The following is a 14,144-nucleotide window of genomic DNA, read 5'->3' on the forward strand; positions in this document are numbered from 1 at the left end:
GGGTATTATATCTTTCTTACTGCTTTGATACCCTTTACTACTTTGATAGCTTTATTACTTCGCACCTATGCTAAGAGATAAGATCTGACACATTTCGTATTGCAGGCTAAAATAGTACTTCATCAGTCAACTTTTATATAATAATACAAAAAAATTGTTTATCGAAAAACTCCTTTCAATTTATACTTCTAATATTTATATTGCCATTGATACTACAAATAATATAATATTGGAATAATGTATATTAATATCGATAATATTATAGCAAATTGCAATATTATTGAATTAATTGTATAATTATTTAATTATGATAGTTTGTACAAAATTAGCAGTCAATCGTTGTATCTTCGAAAGAATAATCGCCAGCAAAGAATGAGCGAGTTCGAAATAATTTTACGATCCGATCCGACGATGTGGGAAAAAGGAAACGGAAAGGGTGGGAAGGGGTGGCATTCGCGTGGCCGGACGAAAGTTCGCCAGAGGAGGCATAATGTTCCCAATTAATCGGCAAACTCAAATTAAAACTTCGAGATTGCCGACGGTCACCAAATGCGACACTCGATTTCGTAACAATGCAAAGTTCGTCTCGTTCGAGGTATTCTATTCGCAAAGAGGGAGAGCGAGAGAGAGTAGTAAGAAATTATCGACTGTTTCCTTCACGGTGGTAAGTCGTGTAGTGCCGCTGTTTGCGGGAAGAGAAGAAAAAGAAGAAGAAGAAGACATCGTCTATTTCTGCTTCATCGTTTGTTCCCAACTTGAAAACTTTTCGTCTCATCAATTACGCCGGTCGTTAGAATCAGAAAGATTTAATCGAGCGAGGTACACACACACACATGTACTGATTTTCTATTTTGTCAAAATATATAAATGTTATTTCTTCTTAACATAAGATATCAGTATTTTATATTTTTTTTAATGTGTAAAAAATGGCTTGTATTTCATTACACACACACACACACATACATTAAAGAATTTCTGTAGACATATCTGGGAGCAACCTTAGCAAAGTAATTCAGGATAAATTAATGATTTCGCGCACGTGTGTTAATTAGTTTAAAAAGGAAAAATTTAATACCTACACAAATAACACTATATATATATACATGCAACTGTTAATAGTTTCTCTTAACGCGATGCGAGAAGACGAGGCGCTGCGGCGTGTCGACTTAACTCTAGCCAGCTGTGTTGAAAAAAAAAAGTAAACGATTACCTTTTAGCGGCAGATCCGCGGACCGAGTTTGTGTGTAATTTTCCGCAGGAAATTTACCGCGGTACATCATTACCTGCCGCAGTCCCTTCGTCGGTGTCTCCTCTATCACGTGGTTCGGGGGATCGCGCGCGCCCGGCTTCTGCCTTTCTCTCCCCATTTTTTCCACCCACCCCCTCCCCTCGCCACCCCCGCCGCCCTTCCGCACCCTCCTCCTCCTCTCGAGAAGCGAAAGAACGTCGTTAGTTCGCGTACCGTTGCCGGTTCTTGCCATCCCTCTATATAGACGACGCGAAAGCTAAAGGAGAAAGGGGTGGCTGACGGTGGGGGTCGGTTGCCGAGGGTCGTCGTCGACCTTCTCTCTCTTCCACCCCCTCAACTTCCCCGTTCGCCCCTCTCGCCCTTCTATCGCCGTTGCTTTCTCGCTTTCTCCCTCGTTCCCTCGCTGTCGCCTCTACCCTCGCCGCTAATATATGGGTGGATGGGGAAGGGGATGAGGGGGCTGAAACGCGAGAGAGAGAGAGAGAGAGAGAGGGTGGGATTGTATGTTTGAGATAAACCACCCTCCTCGTCGCCGACGCGCTGCCACGTGTGCGCCGACCATTTTGCTGAAACATAATGTAACTCGGAACGATGTTAAAATATGGCGCGGCCTTGGAATTACACGCGTCCCCGCGTGTATTAGAAGCGCGGACCGCTCTCTCTTTTTTTTTTTTTTTTTTTTTTTTTACCTCCCCGTCTCTCACCCTTCTTCTCGCCTCCGCGTCTCCTCTTATCGGGAATGAATTCTGGCAGTTTCGCCGGGCGCGATTGAATACCATGAGTAGCGTGACGGCTAAAATAAAGAAGAAAATAAAAAAAAAAATAAAAAAAAAAAAATGAAAAATAAAGAAAGAAAAAAAAAGGAAACGACGCGGTGGCAGTTCACGACTTTTTTTCCGCTCCGATGCGCGACACGCGGAATTCGCCGGTGTTCCCGAGAAGCGACTTTGTGTCATTGTAAAATAAAGCTATACACGCGAGCTAACGTCACACAACGACAGGCCGCGATAAAGTGAGCGATTGTATCCCGTTCCTGCACACTGTCCTTCTCGTCACGTGTTATCCAACAAACATGCACACAAACAGCTTATAAAGGATTTATGAAAAGATATATTGTACCGACTATTCCGAGTTAGACGTACAGATTATTTTGAAGAATAAATACTATACTTTTGGTAAAATATAAAAACGAATCGCATAATTAAAACAAGGTTTGAAGGTTGATTGACACTTACTTCACTTAGGCTAAGTTATTGTATAATATAAAAAGTAAAAAAAATATATATATAACTTTAATTGTTAAAAATTAATAAATGGATCAAGTTTTTCGTCGGTACAATTTTGTACTTTTTAAAAATATTTTCTTAGCTTCGATTTTCTCTTACTCATCTAAATGTATCACGCGCACAGTCTATTTTTCATATATCTCTAAAATTCAAATTATTTTCAAACCCATTCGACCAACCATACACATAATGATCTCAATAACAAGTAATTGAGATTATTATCTTTTCTGCCTCAGGTAGCACCAAAATTCGCTGGAAAATGCCGCACGTTTGCGATTGAATATTTATAACAGACCGCGTTATATTCGTCATATCGAATCCTTAGCCAGGCAACTCGTTGTGGGGAAACTCTATTATAACGTCGTCTTTATTTATGTGTTATTAAAACTTATGGTATAACTTGCGCTTCCTTTCTTAATCTGTGTCCACGAAGAGACTGTCACGACGCCTCGCGTTGTTTCGCGCACATCGCGAGAGAATCTTCCGCTACAAAAATTAATTTACATACGTATTTGCATTGTCGCGTAAAAAGTTTCTTGGAAATTTGTAGAACGATGTGCGATTCAATTTGATCTCATTTCTTATTCTAAGAGATATCTGTTTGTATTATTTTTCTTATATTTATTTAATGAAAAAATAATGCAATAATGAAAATAAAATATTGATTGTGCATGGTATTTGTATTCTTGCAACTCACATCTCTTATAAAAAATCCTTTATTGCATCCTTTATTGCATATATTATAAATATATGTATGTAAGTATGTATGTATTATAATATATGTAGTTTTTTATATAGTTGTATTATATTTTTAAATTTATTGGGACATGAAAAAAATGTTCACTCAATTTTGAAATATTAAGACACGAAACGCTTAAATGCTTGACATATTACTTGATTTAGCTCATTGTACTAATACAAAATAATCATATCGCGTAGTGTCAAATTAATTAATCTTTCTCCAATTTTTCATCGATATCATATACATTTTGTTTTGAATAATATATCATAACACTTGGTTTGCAACTCACGCGTAGATTAGTTATTTTCACATCTATACATTCAAAAGGTCCATCTGTCACTGATGAATTTTTAGCCGAGAAACGTTTCGAGCAAAATGCAATTAAAAAAGTTTATGACGCGACGAGGGCTACTTTTTTTTTCCTCGCACACCACTTTCACATCGGAACACGACGAGAGATGCACGAAGCGGTCACTCGGTTTGCGAGCTACTGACCACTCGCAGTTGCATCCGCTGCACGAGATGCATTCACACACACACACACACATACGCATCCACACACCGGACCATCTCGTCGCACACTAACACCAACGAGCACGCGAAATTTCCCCACCGACGGGACGAACGCATTTTCGCAATTGGATGTTCGAATCCGGTCGGCCCACCTTCGACCACGTGCGAAGTTTTTGCCCTCGGAACTTCCTTTCTCTCGATCGAACGTTGCAAAAATTATAGAACATACGATGCGATTGCGCGACAGAAATATCATCTAAAGTGTTATAAAAAATGCAGGCAACTTGGAGATTTTCGATAAAACCGATTCATTATAAAAGTTGTTCTATCACCGATGTTAGAAAAAGATTAAAGTCGGTTTAAAGTGTCGCTTTTAACGTAAACAGTGTGGCCGGGTCTCTCTCACACATGATTAATTGCTGTTTTATTTTTATCATACTTACAATCATGCTGCAACTTGCGATAATTTGAACTTGGTTCTTTACGAAACACAAGTACTTTGTGTGTGACTTGGTTTGTACTTTTATAACTTCATGTCACGATGTCTTTATGTATGATGTTTCAAGAGATGTTTCGCCCGCAATTATCGCTCTTTCATGCACAAACTTTGCACGAGCAATTTGTCAATTTTTTTAAAAGAACTCGTGTACGAAGATGACGCTGATAATTATTAAAACACCCTACATTGGTCAAACTATGCAGTGTAACTACAGGAATATAACCAAGTCACACATAATGCTACGTAATGTGTATAAAAATGTCATAATTGAAGTTAAACTCTACTATGAAAGATAATGGAAAAAAATTAATAATTTTTGCTAGTCCTCTTTTTTAGCTTTGTATGTCGCAGAATAAATGTACTGATGATATAGGCTTGCTACCTCTCTCGCGTCGCGTATTTTTTGTTTCATCCGAAACGTAGAGTAGTTTCATAACGACTAGTGGACCTCTCTCACCCTTTGCCTTGTTCTCCGAATAAATTCTCTCTCTCTCTAGCCCCACCTTCCGCCCCATGAATCTCTCAAGGCTCGAACAAAGGACCCAAATAAATACAAATAGCGCTTTCGAACAATGGCCACCGATGCAGGCCTCCGCCTATATGGCGTTGTCTATGCGGCCCTCTCGTCTCATTCCTTCTTTCGTCTCGTTCGCCGTGCACGTTTGTACAATTGTGTCGAGAGAAACAGAGAAAGAGCGAGATTTTTCGGGGACAAGCTATGTATGTGCAAAACGGTGGATCGGGCACGATGGGTCTCCGCGCCATAATTGGCTTTGCCACGGCGAATCGGCCTCTCGCATTATGTCGCCGCGCGCATTAGCATACTCGCTTGAAGATCTCTTTCGTTACGCGCATAATTCCATAGGTAAGCCGCTCGAAGAGACGCTCGCGCTGATACTACTTCCATTTCGCGATTAAAATCCGGATGTCACCGAGATTTTTTAAATGACATTACCGATTGCTTAATATGCGCAGCTCGCTTCACTTCTTCGCGACAATTCGCAAGTTTCTTTTATCTTGGGTACTATTCGTGAAATCGATATAGGCACAAAAGTAGCATCTCAAATGCAAATTAATAATGAAATAATAAAATTTATAAAATAATAATAATAATAATAATAATCAATAATAAATTAATACGTGTGTGTGTGTGTGTGTGTGTGTGTGTGTGTGTGTGTGTGTGTATTAATTTCATTTTGTATTAATTTATTTTGCAAAGAGCCTATCAAGCAAATTTCACTGTGCTTTTGTTTTTTTCTGTGCAATTTTTTTTATTCTTTTATGCAGATCAGATACGGGTATGGGATTACAGTTCCAGGGACGGCTGCACTTTTGCCAGTCAGGGCTGGTTTTGAATAATTCCCTTAGAACCCACTGACACGGTGTCACCTGGATGAATGAAATGCGAACGACCGTGAGAGAGAAGAGAAAATTGTGAATTATAAAGAGTCTGCGTGATAAAAAACAATATTTACATTCGCAGTACTGTAATTCGGAATGGCAAAAATATTAATAAAAATTTCTAACTAAAATTTATTCCATTATCACTGGTTAAAAATTCAGTTTGTACTAAAACTAAATTTTTCAATCAACATAAGATATTTAGTCATAGTAAATTGTACAATGCTATCAATTGAAAGATTGTTTCGTAAGTAATTTTATTTCTCAATCTCATAAATTTACTCAAAATAAAAATCTATATCTCAACTTTCAACTCTCGATATTTTCCAAGTAATAAATTCTCCTAAGAAAATATATCTTGTCTTTTTCAATCAAATAAGCGTAGCACGATAATAGAAATTCATATTCCTTGAAGAAAACATTTCTTCTAAAGTAGCACATTTAAAAAAGTCACAAAATTGGCGCTTTTATATTATATCTTTTTCTCGTATAAGATCCACCATCCGAGATGATCGTATGTCCGCGAGAAAAAGTGCAAGATGCAAGGGAGTAAATAAGCGAAGGTGTTACATTACGTGACGAAGAGTCCCGTTGTAAAATTTCCGGACGGGACGGTAGGTCGCACCCGGTTTTTAATTCGAGGTCAATGGCGCTCGAGGGAGACTTAAAACTCGGGTTAACGACGGGTCTGTTGACCCCCAAGATTTTTTTGCCTTGGATGAAATCGGACCACCCTGTCATTAGCATACAAAAGTCGAGGCCGAGCCGGCGCAGCGCGGCGGTTAACGACAATCATTACTCGGGAGGTTAGTGACTCGTAAACTCTCTCTTTCTCCTCTCTTCTTGCGGTTATCCCTTAACGTTCGCCCCTTAGTCGCGCGACCACACTTCCGCATTCGCCTTCCTCGTTTAATGTTTGTTCCGGCGTTACCGTTCGACGTCAGGCAAAAAGACGAAAACCGTCGAAATACGAAGCGTATACGAAATGTTTGCAAATTTTTCACGCACTTATTAGATTAAAAAAAGAAGTAGAGAGAGAAAAGATTTGTGTAAGTAAAGCACGGTTCCTGTAATTTAACGCCTCTGTGATTTAAAGTATTGTAAAATCCTCTTTTCCAGAGTATGTACAATATGTTTTATTCTTTTATTCGAAGATATATTGTATAAAGCCATGGGATATATGCATTTGACCGCAAAATAGGATGTCATGGATGCTAACGAAATTTCCCTGAATTTGTAAATTGCAAATTTGACGATTATATGATTAAAAAAAATGATAAAGCAAATAGCTAAAAAGTATTAACTGAGAAGTTATTAAAATCCTTTTTTATTAATACTTTCAACTTAATATCTTGATATACATATATAGGTATGTATGTTATTCTTCATAGAATTATTATGAAGAAATTAGTTAATAATAAAGTAAAAATAAAACATCACTACTTAAAAAATTATAAACACGCATATAAATGGCAGTTACATATTTCTAACGATATTCACTGATACCTATTAAAATCGTATGTTTGATAAAGATCCAGACCGAGTAGGCTGTACAGAGGGAATGCTCGCGTCTTCCGTTTCCGTCAATCATTTCAAATTAGCGTGCGCAAAAAACACATCTATCCCGAATTCGTTATGTCCTGTCCACAATAGACAGGTCTTGCGAGCCGTCTCGCCAGGAAACGCCATCGTCGTGGGAGAAGGAAGACGTTAAGGTTTTTTTTTTGGTACTCCCGCGTTTTTGTCTTCGTCGGCAGTTGAAAGGGTTGCGCGGAAACGTCGGAGAGGAAGGTAGGGACGAGAGGGAGAGCGAGAGATAAAGTGAGAGAAGAGGGACCGAGACGAGACGGAAGCTGTTGAGACGTGTGGGAAACTGGCCCAAGGTATGCAAATCCGGGACTGGTGCTACGAGGATCGACAAGGATCGAGAGGGGACACTTTGCCCCCGTTGCAAAAAAAAAGCGACAACCTTCGCATATCGGCATTGTATTCGCGTCCCACCAGTGGACCAGTGGCACCGATCCTATGTAAATCGCCGATCAAAGACTCGCCACGTCCCTTCTTCGTGTCGATCTTCAGATCTTCGAGAGATTCACGCGAGAGACGCGCTTCGAATAATACGAGCCGTCTGAAATGTCGTGGTTGCTACGAGAAACGAATGTGCGATCGCGCAAGAAAACCTCGAATATCGGTCTATAGATTAAATATTGAAATTTTTCTATTCATTGAATAGTAAATGACATTATCTGTCTTGATTTATTTATAATCATTAATATTAACTTGTTATTAAATTCTTATAAAAAATTGTGATAAGCATATTCAGATTAAGATATACAGATTTGATACACGTTTATACTTAATTGTAACTGGATAAAATATCCCCCACATGTTGATATGAATATATATTTTTATTTGAAAAATTGAAATTTCAAAGCAATAGCATATAAGTTCTTTTCAGGACTTACTGTTGTTCTTCATCTTGTTGATATATCAATTTAACATCTATTTCCGGGCCCAGTCGTTCGCGAAGTTGATCGAGAACGTCAACTTGAATTTGATCGACGTTTTCGAGAGGAGTATAATCATCTTCGCTAGATCTGCAAGACAAGAAATATTATCAAGTTATTTAAGGCTACAGCTAAGAATAATAACTTGTTAGACTTTTAGAAAGACTTAAAAGATTGGACTTTTAGAAGATTTAAAATATCTTATCACTTATGTGATAATATGCCATTATTCCGAATCTTTTAATTTTAAGAAGCTTTATTATAACTTTTCCTTTTCGTACATTTTGAGAAAAAAATCGTCCTCTTACATAGCTATTCTCGTTATTATTTTTTTCTATGATCATCAATTCTTTTACTTTCATCAGTTTCACTTTCCTAGTGATTCAATATTTCTTTTGTTTTCTCGTCCTCGTCAATTTTTGTCTCTTAATCGCCGTTTGGCAAACTACGAGAGAAACTGCAAACTGTCCAGAGGCGATATCCGGCGGCGTTACCGCGTCTCCCCCGGAAACTAATGTGCTGAAATGAGGGTTGGGGACAGCAAGGGGTGGCAATACGTCGAATGGGGTAGAATCGATTTTTTTTAGTCTCTGCCGGAAGTTTCAGCAGAATCTCCGTGCATTTATCACGAGATGGCGCCAAGTTACCACTTACAAGATTATTTCTCTCTCAAAGTTTGTTACTACTTTTATATACATATATGGAATTAAGTATATATATTATATAACAATAAAAAAATGTTTTACGATAAAATATTATCTTTAATATTTTTTTTTTGTATTTCACGCGAGCAAGACATTTCCGTTAAACCTTGAAAATGAAATTCTAAAACAGCCGTCCAATAAACTTAGTACAAATAGTTATATAAGTTTCTGCTCCTTAATTTATTTAAACGTATATTCTCTCATATCAATGTTTATATGATTTTTGTCGTATGACGAGGCAGTTTTCATTGTCCATTTATATTTATTTATCATCATACAGTTAATGCATTCATGAGTACTGTACTGATATACCTATGTCGTAATCTGTAATCACTAACATGTATTTTTAAAATAATATTTAGACATATTAGCCGGTCTTCATAAATATCAAATATTGTATATTACTATTCTTATACAAATAAGTCCGTGTTTAAGGATTCTATTTACAACCAAATTATACTGAATTATTCAATTATTTTAATTTCAAGAGAAATATCGTCGTGCTAACTCGCCTTAATTTTTAGAAGATGACGAAACAAAATAGAGAGACAAAAAAATACACAACATCTATTTCAGGAAATCAAAAGCAGGGACATCTAGTTATGATACGTGAAAGTTGGATGGTTTGATTTTATGCACCCCTATGTGGAACCCATCTGGAAGGTGGGGCTTAACGGTATACCCATGATCCTAAACCCACCCCTTGGACAGCCCCGCTATGTCGCTTCTGTAAGCCGCCCTTCTTCTCTATTTCGTGCCCTCCCAGCATCTTCTTCCGCGCCATCTGCGGTATTGCGGGCTTCGGTTTCACGCGTGTAAAAGCAAGACAATACAATTTCAACCGTTGAAACCGTACATTAAAATCAATTTGTACGAGTCGAGCATTTAATCGTCAGTACGCGCATGAACGTCACCTACTGCGATTAACACAGACCTTCCATCCTTTTAAAGATGCTGTGCAATCCTCTCACAACAATTCTTGCACGTGCAATTATAATTACCAATACATCGCTAATTCGTATCATTATGAGGTCATATTTTCAGTAAAATATGATGCAACATCTGAGACATTAACACGATTTTATTAATTTTAATAACAGTAATTTTTTAATATAAATCAAAATATTACATTCAAGAAACAAAATTTTATAAATCAGCTATAAATATACTCATATAAAAAAAGAAATTTTGTAATTGTTCGATGAAGTGACTTACCTAGCTATGGTGACGATTGTTGGAGACGTGGGAAGAGCCGTCAAAAATAGTCTGAATGTTCCATTAATCAAGCGATCGAGATCGTTGGGTTCTGTTACGTGCTCGGGTAGAGTAGTATCATCTATAGTGCAACCTGCATTGTACACTAGCATCCAATCGATCTCAGAATCTCTATAGGCGCTCGTTACTTCTTGAAAAAGTCGATCCACGGCTTCGTATCTGAAATTGTAAAACATTTACATGACTCGTGAGGATAGCTCGCTAGAAATTGTAATCGCGAATCTTACAATTAGAAAAAAAACATGATATGGAAAGCCTCCTTTTCTAAGGAGAATTTAATTAAATAAATACGCATAATATATAAAAAAATATTACAAATATATCATATAAGAATGTATTGTATAAAAGTATTTATATAATATTTCGTACGTATTTTGCTTTTTTCTTTATTCTTTGTGCCATTCGTTTGTGAAAGTAACACGTCGCGAGCGGACTTGGCAGTTGCGGGCTCGACGGCGAAAGCAACACGCCGCAAGCAGACTTGGCTATGCGCTCGACATTTTAAAAAATGTCAAAATATGCAATCTCTGTGGTAACAGTGTTTCAGCATATTGTTGCAAACTCAAAAGAAGTGTATTATTGATTTATTCCGTTCTTTAAAAATAATGATAAATATCTAATAACGAATAAAATTACTCGTTAACTCTCCCAATATACAAACTATCAAATTGCACATTAATTTTTGATTAATGGCATTTCGTATCCTTATCGAGACTCATATCGAGATAATCAATTGCGGAAAGAAGCAATAATAAATTTCGATATTTCTGAATAACCATAACATGTCTTTTTAATAGCGAATATATTTACAAGATGTGTATGTGTGTGTTTTGTCAAGCTAATTAGTCATTTGATTAAATATTGATTGTGTAATTATTGCAATTGCAATAGAGGCCAATGAGACTTATTAAAATTATTATAGAATATTAAGCATTAAAAAAACTTTCTCAACGATAAAGACGTGTTTGAAAAAAGTGATTACACAGATAATTTATAAACTTCATCATAAACGCGCGCGCGCAAGGAAGGGCTAAGGAAGGGCTAGACGGAGGACAAAGGTGAACGATGAAAAGTTTATAATGCTTCAACGATAGCACGTGGCTGCAAAAGTTGAGGTATTTCCCGAAGGCACGCGACGAAAGTTAACACGGCCACAAGAACGGTTCCGGGTGCCCGTAATTTGTACTTCTCCGTTCCTCTCTACGAGCGCTCTTTATCTCCCTCCCTCCATGACTCCCTTATACCGCCCTCTGCTTTTACTCTTATCTGATCACAAGTTTTCCTCGTTTTCTGCAGCTGCAATTCCTGACGCGGCACGATCGAACGATATCTCCGTTGACAAGCAGGGGCCGATCATCTGTTTTTTATTTAGATTACCGATAATGATATCATTGGGGATGACGGTACGGGAATCGCGATGGCGAGCTCACATCGTAAACCTGTCTCGTGGTGGGACAGTTTGATCACACTGCAAAAAACCGGCGTAGATCTTACCATAATTATCATTAGTATTTCGTAGATATATATATATATATACCGAGAACCTTACAAAGATATCGCGATGGAGCGGCAGAAAAAAAGGTTGAAATGAAACTTGGTTCGCTTTATTCAATGTTAATTCAAATATCATGGGGTATTTGATAATAAATTCAAGAGTTGTGCAAATATATGTATTCGAAATTATGTTCGTTAAAAGATTTTCTACGAACATTATTTACTACAAATTAGGAAATAGAGAGAAGGAGAAATTAATAAATATATAGTCACGTTTATCGATGCAGACTTTGATAAGAACAGATCTCAAGGTTCTTTACAAGATAGTATACTATAAAGCGCTCTACCATCGACATAAATTAGACGATGCATGCACCAGAAGGCTAGGGGACACCTCCGGTATTAATAACGGAAACACACGCAGGTCCTCCACGCCGTATCATTTCACCACTAATGCATGGCTGAGCGCATAATTTTCGAATTAAGTTAAGCGGTCTCGGGTTAGGTGATCACGGTAACCGAACGTCCGTCCATAATGGGCGTAATTGCTGAGAGAGAAGATGTGTTCTTGCCTTTTTAGTTTCTCTTTATATACGAACCAGTAGAACCAGGTGCGTGCTGGCTAGCAAGCAAGCGGCTCGTCTCAGTCGCTAACGCGTCAACTGTTTATAAGAGGAGGCCATCGTCGGCCTTTCTCGCCCACTTTTTCCTCGCTGAATATTAATTATTCTCCTGAAAGTCGCACCTGCCCTATAGCCGCCTCCAGGTCAGGCACACGTGAGCCCGCTTCTTCATATCTATCACAGCTCGTGATTCTCACCGCAGATTATCCTGACAGTTGGTTATAATGCTGGTAACGATCGATCTCGAAAAAGCACGGACGGTTTTGCGTCTTTGCGTGAGCAACTACGCGAATAATACTGCGAATGATACAGAGAGAAAACCATGTCTCCTAAACATGATTAGCTCAAAATATAGATATTGTAATAAGAATAATAAACTGTTATTATTTCATCATATTTAAAATAAAATGCAATATGCATTTTTATATAACAATTTTATGATATTGTAATTAATGTATATATTTATGTCTGTCCACGCAAAAGAGAATTTTTTGTGGACATCCTGTTTACTTGATATATTTTTGGAATATTATAAAAATATTGAGAGAAGACGTTCCTTTTCTTTTATTTTTTCTTTTTATATGTGTAACGGAATAAAATTCTTCGCGCTTAATATTTAGAATCTTAGAGATAAGTTTATAAAAATCTAGTACAAATTATTTAAGGGATACATAAATACAACTGCAATATAAAATGAGAATATCGCTCGTTATTATAAATGTAATAATATGTGGATAAAATTGAGTATATTATTAATCATATTTTTTGTTACACAAACAACGTTTTAGCAACTAAAACATTTCATTAAAACCTTGAAAGGGATGAAGTATGATCGATGATGTTTAGGCATCGTTGATAGATATAATTACAGATGAGTTATTGCACTCATCACAGGAATATATTATAACGACGCATGTTTCGTAAACATTCAATCTCGAGAAGCGATTTTTCAGATCGCATCGTTAGTGCGATCCATTAAGAATCTCGAGGTTTGCGAGAAATTACTAGGTTCACATAGCCCTATGATTTCCTTCGCGTAATTCAAATTTAATATCCGTAATTTAAGATGCTCGAAAGCTGCAGGTAATCATAAAATTTCGATGTTTAAATGCCAGGTGTATATTACATCAGAAACTTGTTAATAATATCGATAATGCATTAATCGTAAAAAATACTTTTATGTAACTGGTTTTAATGGAGCTTATTATGCGTGCGCATGCGTAGACTTGATAAATAAATTTTCTTTTAATACATTTTGAAGCAGGCCTAATTAAAAATATTTTATATAAGAATGTATGCACAAAATAGTCTTTAAGGTAATGGCTAATGATTTATTTAATTTTAATTAAATTTTATTTTAATAGAAACTTATTTTAAATGTTTCTATCGAAGCACTTAACATTAAAACTAAAAAATTGTGACAAATAATAATTGTGATTACAATATTGTCATTCATCACAAAAACAACTTTTTACGCGTTGTTATTGGATATTTTGAAATCTCGCTGAGAATGAGAGAATGAAAATAACCAAAAAATCCGTATGTGATAGTTTATGATTTGTTAGGTCGAAGGAAATATTTTATCTTTCGTCTTTTATTACTGACGATTATTTCTGGACAAAACAATCGTAGCGGCAGGATATTATCTACGTGCTGTCACGGCTACAATTATATACGGCTGCAAAAACGATCGCGAGAACTCTTTGTGGACTCTTTTTTTTTTTCTACCTATTTCAGGAAGCAGATGTCACGAGAGACTAGTGCCAACGCATACCACCTCTATCTCTACGATTCATATTTTTCGACATGTGACCGACCAGTTTTGTTATTTTCCACCACTCCTCTCTCTTT

General features: G+C 36.9%; 1 protein-coding gene across 1 annotated transcript in view; it reads right to left on the reverse strand.

Moving 5' to 3' along the window:
- Positions 1–8,079: 8,079 nt before the first annotated feature.
- The window catches only part of MESR6 (misexpression suppressor of ras 6), a 593,526-nt gene continuing 587,461 nt past the window's right edge, over positions 8,080–14,144 (reverse strand). Inside the window, exons 7-8 of the mRNA XM_029302390.2 lie at positions 10,117–10,335; positions 8,080–8,287 (exon numbers count right to left, since the gene is read on the reverse strand). Coding sequence (XP_029158223.1) covers positions 8,152–8,287; positions 10,117–10,335 — 355 coding nt within the window. The 3' untranslated portion in view covers positions 8,080–8,151. The remainder of the gene's footprint in view (positions 8,288–10,116; positions 10,336–14,144) is intronic.

Source organism: Nylanderia fulva, unplaced genomic scaffold, assembly GCF_048542155.1.
Source record: "Nylanderia fulva isolate GAGA-0341 unplaced genomic scaffold, ASM4854215v1 Scaffold30, whole genome shotgun sequence".
NCBI classification, from domain to species: domain Eukaryota; kingdom Metazoa; phylum Arthropoda; class Insecta; order Hymenoptera; family Formicidae; genus Nylanderia; species Nylanderia fulva.